Raw genomic sequence first — 12,733 nt, 5'->3', positions numbered from 1 at the left:
GCAGAGGAGGAGAGGAACCTGAGTGGGTGGGAGGGCTCTCTGGTAGATGTGCCTGGGCTTGGCCCCCATCCTGGTAAAGTTCCTGGGTGTCCAGGGAACTCAGGAAGCTGGGTGCTGTCAAGCTCAGGAAAGTCCAGTCCTGTGTGTTGGTATTGCTGGATGACGTTGGGGTAAAAAATGATGTGTGCTGGTCATCCAGAGGTCACAGCAACACAGCTCTGTTTACGTATCAGTGGCCCACGGCTATTTGCAGTTTTGTTTGTGAATGGTTTGTTATCCAACAAGTAAAGAGGCCATTGCAACTACTCTGAAAGCAATGATTATTTGAACTGTTGCAAAAATTGGAGTCAAACTTGTGAGTCCAGTTGGTGCTGAGCAGAGAACCCCTGAAGCTCAGGCCGTGGTCAGGAGGGCCAGGGAAGCTAGTATTTGTTAATGTCTCCTCTAGAGAAGCTCTTGGTCAGCAGAGAGAGACTGATGCCCACAGCAAGCAAGGCACTGAGTCAGCAGGAATGCGAGTCAATTTTGAGGGTGACTAGGGCATCATGGAAAGGTCAATTCCACTCATTACCTAGGGCTCGTGCGGTCTTGGTCTGGGGCGAGGGGTCCACAAGGCTCTGCGTGCCATATCACACAGGTGGGTTTTCAGAGGGGAGGGGTTCAGGCTTCACATAGGGAGCAGGGCACCAGGACCCCATAAGGATGTGGCACCTTCAGGAACAGGCTGATGTTTGAGAATCAGAGCAGTTAAATTTGGAGCATTTCAGGGAGCAGGAAGCAGGTAGAAGGGATGGGGGACAGGTTCCAGGTGATCCTAGGAGTAGGTTGGGCCTGTTCCGGGGGTTCCATTGACTGTAAGGCACTCATAGGGACAGCCTTGGCAGGGAGAGGGTCAGGTGTAGGCCTCACCTGAGAACAGGTTTGAGTAGTTGTGGAGGTGAGACCCAGACCCACCATCCAACATGGGCATCTTCTGGAAGGACATCGCTCTTGAACTTGAACATGGGTGGACATTGTTTCAGGATGAAAGGTCCTTGCTGCTGTGGGGTGCTTCCGAGTGAGGAACCCACCCTCTCTTCTTGGTGGTCTTCCAGTCCAGCTTGTTCTGCTCAGACTGCTTTTATAGAACACCACAGACTGGGTGACCTATAGTCAACAGGAATTTATTTCTCCAGCCAGAAATCCACGGCCAAGGTGCTGCAGATTCAGTGTCTATTGAGGACCCACTTTCTGATTCATAGATGGCTCCTTTCTGCTGTGCCTTATGTAGTAGAAGGGGTGAAGCAGCTCTCTGGGGTCCCTTCTATAGGGGTACTAATGCTATTCCCGAGGGACCTAACCTCCTGACTAATCACCTTCCCACACCCCCACCTCCCAATACTGTCACTTTGAGGGTGAAGATGTCATCACATAGATTAAGATTTTTTTAATTAGTGCCTTGTAATTATATACAATAGAACTTATTATTTCATATTCATTTATGCACATAACAATTGGATCAATCTCATTTCCCAGTACCTTCTCTTTCCCTCCCCTCTTCCCTCCCCTGGCCTGCTTGCTCTACTGACCTCTCTTGTATTATTGTTATTTTAATTAGTATTGTAATTATATATCCATGTATATATAATTGTGTGTATATATATATATATGGAATTCATTATGGTACTTGCACATGGACATAACATTGTTTAGTAGAGTTCATTTCCCAGTCCCTCTCTTCCCTTCTCCATCCCCTTCCTCTTTTCTATTTTCATGAGACCTCCCCACCTTTTTTGATTATTCTCCATCTTCCCCCCCTTCCCTTGCTCTCTCTAGCTTCTGTGCATGAAAGCAGACTTTGAGTCTAGCTTATTTAACTCACCATGGTATTCTCCAGTTTTATTTATTTACCAGTAAATGACATAATTTCTTTCTTTCTTTTTTTTTTTTTTTTTTTGTTTTTTGTTTTTTCTGGTACCAGGGATTGAATCCAGGGGTGCTTAACTACTGAGCCACATCCCCAGCCCCTTTTCTTTTTTCCTTTTTTATTTTCTTTTGTATTTTTAAATTTAGAGACAGGGTCTTGCTGAGTTGCATACAGCCTTGCTGAGTTGCTGAGGCTAACTTTGAACTTGTGATCTTCCTATCTCAGTCTTCCCAAGCTCCTGGGATCACAGGAGTCCCTCACTGTGCCTAGCTAATTTCATTATTCCTTATGGCTGTTTAGAACTCCATTGTGTATATACACCACATTTTCTTTATCCATTTGTCCCTTGATGGACACCTACCTGTACTATAACTTGGCTACTGTAAATTGCACTACTATAAATAAATACTGTTATGCATGTAACACTATGATATGCTGTTTTTAGATCTCTGGGGTAAATTTCAAGGAGTGGAATAGCTGGATCATATGGTGATATGGTGGTTCCATTCCTAGTCTTTTTTTGGGGGGTGGGGGTGAGTACTGGGGATTGAACTCAGGGGCACTCATCCACTGAGCCACATCCTCAGCCCTATTTTGTATTCTTTTAGAGACAGGGTCTCACTGAGTTGCTTAGCACCTTGCTTTTGCTGAGGCTGTCTTTGAACTCATGGTCCTCCTACCTCAGCCTCCTGAACCACTGGGATTACAGGAGTGTGTCACTGCACCTGCCCTCCATTCCTGGTCTTTTGAGAAATCTCCATACTGCTTTCTAAAGTAGTTGTACTAAGACACAGTCCCATCAATAATGCATTAATGTATCTATTCTCTTCTCATCCCTACCAGCAATTATTGTTATTAGTGTTCTTGATGGCTGCCTTTCTACCTGGAGTGAGATGAAACCTCCGTGTAAATTTTGCTTTGCATTTCTCTGATTGCTAAAGATGTTGGGCATTTTTTCGTATATTTGTTGCCCATTTGTATTTCTTCTTTTGAAAAGTGTCTATTTAGATCTTTGTCCACTTATTGATTGATTTGCTTTTTTGGTGTTAAGGTTTTTTTTATATATATATGCTAGATATTAATCCCTTGTTGGAATAGGGAAATTTTTTCTCCCATTCTATAGTAGGCTTTTTTCACACCCCTAATTGTTTTCTTTACTGTGCAGAGTTGTTTTAATTTGATACCCCCCCACTTACTGATTCTTGGTTTTACTTCTTGAGCTTTAGCAATCTTGTTAAGGAAGTTGCTGCCTATACCAATGTATGGGAGTGTTGCCTTAGGTTTTCTTCTAGCAGTTTCAGTGTTTCCGGTCTAATTCCAAGGTCTTTGATCCACTTTGAGTGGATTTTGGAGGGACACACACGTTGAGTCTGCAGCACAGGCTGTCGCCTCTCCACCTGTCCTGCCCTCTTGCTTTCCCTGTCTCAGGCTTTCCTGACTCCTGTGCCTCACTGTGGTTCCCTCTGCTGGCCTCTCTCACTGGCACCTTCACCTCCAACCTGGCCCTGGGTTTCCTCTTTCTTACCAGGTCTCAGGAAAAGACAGTGGCCAGACATCCTGTTCTTTGCTACTCTGCTCAGTGGTGGTGCCCTCTCCCTCTCCCCACTGGTGGCCACGGTGGCATCATCCTTGACCTGGTCTGTGATGGTCCCCTCATGAGCCCTGTTCTTTCTGATGGTGTGTTCTTTTCCCCTGTCTTCTAGCCTGAAGTCCCCAGGAGCCTTCCCCAGCTGCTGCCCCGACCTTGTGTTCTCTAGATTGTCCCTCCTGCTTCCCTCGCCCCTTGTTGGCTCTCGCCTGCCCCTTACTTACTTCTGATTCAGACTATTATGGTCCTAGCCTACTAGGATCCACCAGCTGCCCAGAGTGCCCTTTGTCAGCCTCGTCTTTCTGTCTGTAAGCTCTGCAGGGACTCCCCACTCACCCCCACCTCTACACTCTAAACTTGAGCTTCATCTTTGACAACTTTTGTTTTCCCCTCCCACAACCCGTGACCCCATATCTTACCAGCTGTGCAGATTTGATGACTCAGTGAGTGCTGCCTCCGGTCACCTCTCTGATGGCTCCACAGAGGACTCCAAACACCCATTCAGTTCTCACTTGTGAACTCTCTGACCTGTCATTGTGCCCCTCAGAGGACAGATGGACACTCAGGTGATGTCTGAGAAGCACAAGCAGAAGGGTAGCAGCTTGAAATTACTAAGTGTGATCAGGGGCCAGCACTGTACCCTGCCCATTGTCATTCCCACCTTATACCCCAATTCCCATGTATATACCAGGAGCCTTTGGCTGAAGCAGAGGATCACTGGGCAGGGTCACACCCCCAGCAAGTCAGCTGAGCCAGGCTCTCTGAAAACCATTAAGCTAGTGAGCCATGTGCCAGGTAGCTACTGGCCTTCCCTGTGATGGACATGGCCACTCCAGGGGCTGTATGGGTGTGATCAGCAGTGGATCAGCCTCTCCAGTGTGTCTGTCAAAGCAGAAGCCAGAGGGACCTGGAGACCTGGGGAGAGGAGGTTCAGCTGGGGGCTCTCTGGAGGTGAATGTTTCATGCCATGGGGGCACCTCATCCATGCATGATTTGTTGCCAGTAGAAATGCTGGCAAACAGGAGGTTCTAGAACTTTTCACAGGAGATAACTTTTGGTAAGATAATTTCCTTCCTGCACCTCTTTTCATTTCTCACATGGAATATTTTTAGGCTTGCTTTATGATTTGATTTATGCTTCCTGTGTTTATGATTCCTTTTTGTACACTCTGCACTTGTTTCTGCTGTGTTATCAGATAGGAGGCAGGAGATATGGGTAACAGCTGAGAAGGGTAATTTTCCATCACAGAGAGTAATTTTTCCTTGCACTGTCCATAGAAGTGGTTAGAGGTTTAGTAAGTAGTCTGCCTCTAAGAAGCCTAAAAGTGCTTCATACTTACTGTATTTTTCTGGGGTTGCTTTGATGAAGTGACACAGACTGTTACTTAAATATCAGGAATTAATTTTCTCACTGTTCTGGAACCTGGATATCCAAAGTCAAAAGCCTGAAGTGGTTTGGTTTCTTCTGAGACCTCTCTGCTTGGCTTGCAGATGTTGTCTCCTCACTATCTCTGAGTGGCCATCCCTCTGTGTTTGAGTCCTGATCCCTTCTTTTAAGGACACCAGCTGCAATTCATTAGGGCCTACCTTAAGAGTCTTGACTAAATTACCTTTATCAGAATAATGTCTCCAAATACAGTCATACTCTGAGGTCCTGAGACCTTCAACCTGTGAATTTGGAAGGATACAGCTCAGCCCACAATGCCTCTTTACATTCACTAAGCCTATTCTAGAATGTTTAGTAAGATTAGTAGTGGAATCAAGTGTGATTAATCTCCCTGCATCTTTGGCTATAGTTTGTCACTAGCATTCACTGGTGACCAAGTATCAATAGCCTGTGGCCTACATAGTGTGATAAGGTGGATGTGAAAGCAAGCCACACACAGAACTTACTCCCAGGAGTTTAGATTCTAGTTGTTCGTTAAGAGGAGCATAAAGATAATTAGCACAATTAGAGCTGAGAGTGTTGGTTTTTGCATAGACATAAGAGTTGAAGTCAAATTGGGGTGGAAAAAGACTCTTTTCTGGGAGTCTATAGGGTGTGACTTCAAGGCAGATCAAACGGTGGCAGTCAAGTGTCACAGCCAATGATCAAATCAGAGTCTACGGAGCCTGTGTTGTGCCGAAGCTTAAAAATTCCAGTGCTTTTGGTTCCACACGAAAACCACAGGGGCCAACACGGGAAAGAAACGATGCTGCAGCTTGTCCCTTATTGCCAGGGCTCACTAGAGAGTGACGGGAGTCTTCCTTTCTCACCGCTTGAATCGGTTCTGGTGTCCTGCATTTTTAAAAGGAGTCCCCAGTTCCTCCTCTGTGGCCTTGCTTCATCTCCAGGTGAACCCAAATGGCCACACAAGAGATGGCAGCCATCCTGCTTTCACTTTCCCTGTCCTTCAGTTTTGTCCTGCAGCTGCAGTCAAAACCTGAAGTCACACCTTAATGTTGCATGCAGGAAATGAGTTCCTGAGGGCCTTTTCTGTGTCAAATTCAAGTACACAGGTGGTTTCATTTCTCAAGAAGAATTTGGCAATAGCTTTGACTTAGAGAGGGTCCTGAGGAGCAGTGTTATGGTTTAGATGTGATGTCCCTCAAAAACTCACGGGAAAGACAATGCAAGAAGGTTTGGAGGAGAAATTGTTGGATTATAGCCTCAACCTAATCAGTGGATTAACCCCTGATGGGATTCACTGAGTGGTAACTGGAGGCAGGTGTGCTGTGTCTGGAGGAAGTGGTTCATTGGGGACGTCGCTATGGGTATATATTTTGTATCTGGAGAATGGAGTCTCTCTGCTTCCTGATCACTGTGTGAGCTGGTTCCCTCTGCCACTCTTATGCCATGATGTTCTGCTTCATCTCAAACCTTGAGGAATGGAGTCAGCCTTCTATGGACTAAGACCTCTGAAACTGTGAGCCCTCAACTAAACTTCCACCTTTAAAATTGTTCTGATCAGATTTTTTAGTCACAGTAACAAAAAAGCAGAAAATGCATGTCTAGATTTACCAACTGAAGATGCCAGCTCTCTCTGTCTGGATGTTTTCTTAGGCTGCCTCTGTGCAGCAGAAGGTGGGAAGTCTCTTCCCAGGCTGGCTCACCATCCTTCGCCCTCCTCCTTCCAAAAGCCATCTTGATCTCTTTCCGTGAGTCAACTAGCTTTGATTTTATCAAATCAAATTGTGGGCTCAGATAAATTTGTCTTTCCTCATGAAGAACTCTGCATTGAGACATGTTGGGAAAGTCAGTTACTCCTTTGACTCCAGGGATTAGGGGATGATGCCATCCGTTCCTGGTGATAGTGAATCAACACTGATCTGCCATCTGCCTTGGCCTCCTCATGGCCTGCTCTCCCCATGGCCCCTCTTAACTGCACCCCTGACCCCTTCTGTCTTTGCTATGTACTTTTCTTACAAAGTCAGATTTTCCAATCCATTCCTTCAAAAAGGCAGGAACTCAAGAAGATCAGCAAATATGCTGTTGTCAGGTAAGAGGCAGAACATTGGTGAGGGCAGCTCCGTCGTTATGTAACCTGCTCAGGAATTCACATGGGCAGAAGCCCAGCCGGAACCTGGCAGAAAGCCATGGGCCTGATCTGGCTTGTCCCCTCTGGGGCTCAGTGTGCAGGTCCAGGGTTTGTAAGCACTTTTCAGTCCATCATGCTCCATCTTGCTACCCTTGACTGGGCAAACCTAAGGCCACTTGTATTTTGTTGTCATGGTTGCTGGCCCCCATGACCTTGCTCCAATGACCACACTGGTAAACAAAGGTAAGTTCTCCTCTAGAGACTGCAGACATGCATAACCCCTTCTTTTATTTCTTACAGGAGGCAGTGATATAAGATGAGGGCGGGTGGAAGTATCTCTCTGAGACTTACCTAAGGGAGGTCTGTTGTGTTCATAGCTGTTGTATTTTGTGATATTCTTTCTCATTACACCAGGGCTCTTCTAGACCTGGGCCAGCTCTTCATCTATTCTGTCAGCTCAGCACCGTAACTTAGTTGGGTTTTCATGCACAACCAGTATCTGCTTACCTTTCATTGTTTTGGGGTCATGAATTACAATATTGCAGCCATTTGAAATCATTTTCAGCTCCAAGGGAGACCATGGTTCCTGTTGTCCCTCTTGATGTGGGTACATTGATTGATGGCTTAACTATCTTTAGTATTCAAATCTGTGGTTACAGCTTATTCCCTGGAGATTCAGATTCCTCAAAGCCTCCTAAGGCAGTTCCAGGAGAAGAACTGGACAAGAGTGCGACTCTCATTTCTGATGGGAATGCTTTAAGGGTCCTGCTTTTTTTAGTTAAAAAATTTAAGGGAAATTGGATCTGAATAGGCACTGCCCTCCACAATGGCTGGCACAGGGGGAGGAGAGTGGGAACTGACTGCACTTGAGGACTGACTTCTGAACGTGGGGCAGGCATGCCTGGGATTCCTACCTTAACCTGATGCCCTTCATCCAAGGTGTTGTTTCTCCTGCTGTTGGAGAGTTTGAAATAAAATATATCCATGTAGCTTAAGGGTGAAGCAAGCATATTGGCATATTGGTTGTCTGTGAACACTTGACTGATTCCTTCCTTGCACGAGAATTCCACATGCTGGCTTTAGATTTGGTATACTCTCAGAGCAGATGGGTCAAAGCAGGGCTTGGTGTCTAATCATCATTGTGGTAACCTCCAGTTAGGGGATAGGCATGTATATACACACACACACACACGTTTTATATATATATTTTAAATTTTATTTTTTTAATTTTATTTTATATATATGTATGTGTGTGTGTGTGTGTGTGTGTGTGTGTATATATATATATATATATATATGATTATTATTATTTTTTTGTGTGTGCCAAGGATTGAACCCAGGGGCACTTAACCACTGAGTCAAATCCCCAGCCCTGTTTTTTTTTTTTTTTTTTTTTTAAAGACAGGGTTTCACTAGTTGCTTAGGGCCTCACTAAGTTGCTGAGGATGGCTTTGAACTTGTGATCCTCCTGCCTCAGGCTCCTGAGCTGTTGGGATTTCAGGCATGCACCACCACACCTGACTGGCATAGGCATATCCTTATGCAGCTGTGGAAAATAAAATTAATCCAAGGTTTCCAAATTGTATTGTCAAACAATAGGAGGGCAAGTTGCGTGCAGAAATTCCCTTATAGGTCATTACTTATACAACATTTTTGAGTACCAAAGACCCTCTCTTCAGAAGCTCATTCCCTTTAAGTGATAAAGTGATAGATCCAGCACCCTTAAATATCTACAGAGGATTGGTTCCAGGATTCATGTGGATACCAAACTCCAAGAATGCTCAAGTCCCATACAAAATGACGCAGTACTTGCATATAATCTACACGATTCTTCCACATACTTTAAATAATCTCTAGATTACTTATAATACCCAATACAATGTAAATTCTACATAAATAGTTGTTATACTGTGTCGTTTAGAGGTTAGTGACAAGGAAAAATTATCCGAACATTTTCAGTACAGATGTAATATTTTTCCTCAAATATTTTCTGTCTGTGGTTGGTTGAATCTGCAGGTCTGGAACCCACAGATACGGAGACCTGACTGTACATATAAATAAAAGTAACCGATGTCACAGATAGTTGGAATTACAGATTGTATTTGTGTATGCACTTAATCTGTATAACGTAATAGGCCAATGTTGCAATATCCATTTGACAGTCAGCGAGTATAAAGTCCACACAACCTACAACATGCCCAACTTCTGAGGGCTCCCAGCAAGTTGGCCTGTCAGTATTGGCACCCAAATGCTACTGACGTGGGTCTGTGACAGCATGTTGACAGATGCTGCCTGTCATTTGATACACTGTGGGCTGTTTCTTATTTTATTTTCCCATACCGTGAAATCTTGACTGCAATTCAGAATTGTTCCTGATGCAGATATTCTAAAACGTGAAGGCAAAGGATCAGCATATTCTAGAAACGTTCTGGAGAGATCCAGGTAAATAAAACTACTAAAGCCAGAGGGCTGAAGGGGAAATTTCAGAACACAGCCCCTCACTCCGGTCTTTATAAAGTGCTTGCACTACCTTATATCTTAAAGGGAGGCCTTTGGGGCCTGTGAGAAGCATAGTGTTGTTCTTTCTGTTAAATGTTATGAACACCATTCTGATCTCGGCCACCAGTGCTACAAATATTTATTGACACTGACAATGGATAAGTACTAGTCCCTCTGGAGGTGATCTTGAAGAGACCACTGAGGCAGTCTTAGTTGGTGGGATGTTTCATCTCCAGGTCTGACCTGCTTTGCTGATGATGGCCCCTGGGAATCAGTACATGGAAGTTTTTTTCCTGGGTAGGGAAAACAATGCAGTTTCCTTCTTTCCAAGGCAGTCGTTCCTTGGTTGGAGGACAAGTTGGTCAGGAGGACAGGAGGGGGTGCTGTTGCCTCCCCTGATGGATCAGAAGTAGTTTATTGTGAAGCAGGGCTTATGTTTAATAGGGGAACGTTGCCCCCAAATACCCACAGAACCCTTTAGGAAGCACCCAGGTAGCAGTTGTGCCTGGGGATAGATCACTTTCTACTTGTTAAGCCCTGGAGTATTTGAGACATTGTATTATGATAATTTAGAATCTTTAAACAGAGGACTCAGACCTGCTGGGGAGAAACCTGTGCCTGAGGGAGATGCCCAGCCTAGGGGTATCTCCCAGCACTGCCCCCCATTTCCTCTTTGCCTGGCATGTAGAGGGAACTGAGATTCCTGTCTGATGAGTTGCAATGTTTGGGTGTAGCTGCTTGTGATAAGCAGGCTTCATGGCTTCTGGAGGTAGGTGGGCAGGAGTCCACATGATAGGAGGCTCAGGCTTGGGACAGGCTGTGCATACTTGGAATGGGTGCAGAATGAGCTTCCCTATTACTCAAAGCAGATGGAAGAGAAGAAATGCTTCCTGGGAAAAGAGCTGGACCCCATGGATAGTCCACTGGCACCCGATACACAGCTGTGCCTAGAGCCCACCCTGTGCCTATGTTCACCTGGCCCCACGCACAGGCCCCCTGTTCTAGGGAGTCCTCCCCAACTCCATGCCTGTACAGTCTAGGTCTGTCCCCCTCAATAGCTATGTGCTTCCTGAGATCTTGTTGTTTCTCAAATTTTTTTTCTCCTAAGTATTTATAAAATTCGAGAGCAAGACTGGCTTGAATTTGGGCTCTTTTTTTTCCCTTTTCCTACCCTGGTCTCCCCTTACCACTCTCCACTTCCAAGGCAGTCAGTGAGAGAAAAGCCGTCATCCTTAGAGACCAGGTAGTTGTGGATTAGACCCTGTCTGGCTGGGAGAAGCTCCCTCTTACTCCAGGCCTACAGCATTTGATGATCAGTCATTGTGGTGAGTGTGGGGCATGAGTGCTCAGAGGAGGGGTGAAGATGGTCCCAGAATATTCTGGAAAGTTTACTGCAAGAATGGTCTTTGATTGAGTCTTATTGAAGAGCCAGAGATTCCCAGATCAGGAGGAAGATTTGGGGCCAGCATACCTTGGCTGGAAAGCCAAGTAAAGTCTTAATATTCCTTCCCAATTCTTGTTTGCTGACTGCACACTCCCCTGGCCCAGCCGCTGGAGGCCAGGCCTCTGTCTGCATCACCCGGATTTACAATGTCCCTGGAGGCACCTGACCATGCAATAAATACATGCTCAGCTTGTATTTGTCAACAGGGAACATCCCCCAAGGTCTTATTTACATTTTTTTTTTCATTTATTTATCATACTGTTTCCTTGTAGATAGTAGAACAGTAAACAACTTCTGGATCCGTCCAAGGGGTCATGGTTCTCAGCATCCTGGGCTGAAGCTCTTTGGGCTTCTTTTCCTTTAGCTTCTGTGGGATGGTTTCCTGGGGATGATGGAATATCACCATACATTCTCCTGCGTCACTGTTCACATCGCATTTCTGTATTGCTTGTCATTTGTGCTTGTGAAGCTTGTCCTACTTCGAAGCCATCATTCACCAGAAAAGTCTCTTTTAGAAAAAGCGGCTGCCCTGCTAACCAGCCCTCTCCCACCCCCAGCTTCCCATGGGATGATGTGCCTTCCCTGAGCGCTCTGTGTTCTGAGAGTCTGATATACCTCGGACGTCCTGGGGACCCTGGCAAGGTGGTACTGCCCCTGTCATCTCCCCACAGCATGTAGCCGAATGCCGGGAGGCCCCTGGAGTCAAGATGGTCTACGATACTGGGAGCTCTGCCCACCGTCTCCCAATCACCCCTCCAGCGTGTTTATTGGCACACCACCCTGGGGCTTGATCAGCACCCCAGGGACCTAGTGAACCACAAACTGTATGACTGGGCATTGCAGCCTGAGTTCAGATCACAGCAGGGTGACTGTGAAAGTTTCTCCTAAAACAATTACTTACAGGCCATCCAGACATTCAGGCACAGGAAACTAAACGCCTATGTTTTCTCTTTCTCCTCTCTTTCGATCATTTTGTCTCTCTCTACTTCTCCGTCTCCATCTCTACCATCTCTCCTTCTCTTCCTCTCGAGTTCTCTCCCTTTCTCCCTGTCTCTCTTTCCTCTCTGCTCTGTGATGATCAGCCCCTTCCTCTTGGTGAAAATGGAAAGGCCTTAATTCAAAGCACAGTTCAGATGAAAGAAAAAAACGCCACCACAATCATTTGTTAAACTCTAGGGAAAAGAGGCCACCTAATTTTATTGTTCAGATGACACAGTCTTGTGCTCTGCAAGGGTTTGGGCGTGGCCCCCTGAGAACCAAAGGCACCAGTGCGTCGGGACTTTGATTCCCTTGAAACAACACAAGGATCTTAGGAAGTGTCCTAAGGGTTCATCACCGCAGCAGCAGCAATGTGGGGATGTCTGCCGCCAGCCCAAGTGAATGTGAACTCTCCACCACGACAGTTCAGAGAGTCCATGCCATGCACACCAACGCAGGCAGAGTGCGGTCCTTGCTAGTTTCATGCTCTTATGCTCAGTAATTGCCTGTTTTCTCTTTCCTTCTGTAACCAGGTGAAATGCTACCACAAGAAGTACCGTTCGGCCACCCGCGATGTCATTTTCCGCCTGCAGTTTCACACTGGGGCTGTGCAGGGCTACGGACTTGTGTTTGGAAAGGAGGATCTGGACAGTGCCTGCAAAGGTGAGACAGAGCTGGGCCCCCCAGAGTGGACGGAGGTCACAGGGAACGGAGCACCTGACCCTGCCTGGGTAGGTGTCCTCCCAACCCTCTCTTCAGTTCAGCCTGCCAGCAAGATTTAATATTACTGACTTCAAGAGA

General features: G+C 45.9%; 1 protein-coding gene across 5 annotated transcripts in view; it reads left to right on the top strand.

Annotated features, from left to right (window-relative positions):
• Positions 1 to 12,733, top strand: part of TNS3 (tensin 3) — a 268,106-nt gene that overhangs the window by 150,027 nt on the left and 105,346 nt on the right. For all 5 annotated transcript variants that reach the window (XM_079149903.1, XM_079149899.1, XM_079149900.1 and 2 more), the window contains one exon: positions 12,466 to 12,595. In XM_079149903.1, the coding sequence (XP_079006029.1) occupies positions 12,466 to 12,595 (130 nt within the window). The remainder of the gene's footprint in view (positions 1 to 12,465; positions 12,596 to 12,733) is intronic.

This window comes from Sciurus vulgaris (assembly GCF_902686455.1).
Source record: "Sciurus vulgaris genome assembly, chromosome: 8".
Classification (NCBI taxonomy): domain Eukaryota; kingdom Metazoa; phylum Chordata; class Mammalia; order Rodentia; family Sciuridae; genus Sciurus; species Sciurus vulgaris.
The sequence above is the reverse complement of the archived record's forward strand: the minus strand, read 5'-3'. Positions and strand labels throughout refer to the sequence as shown.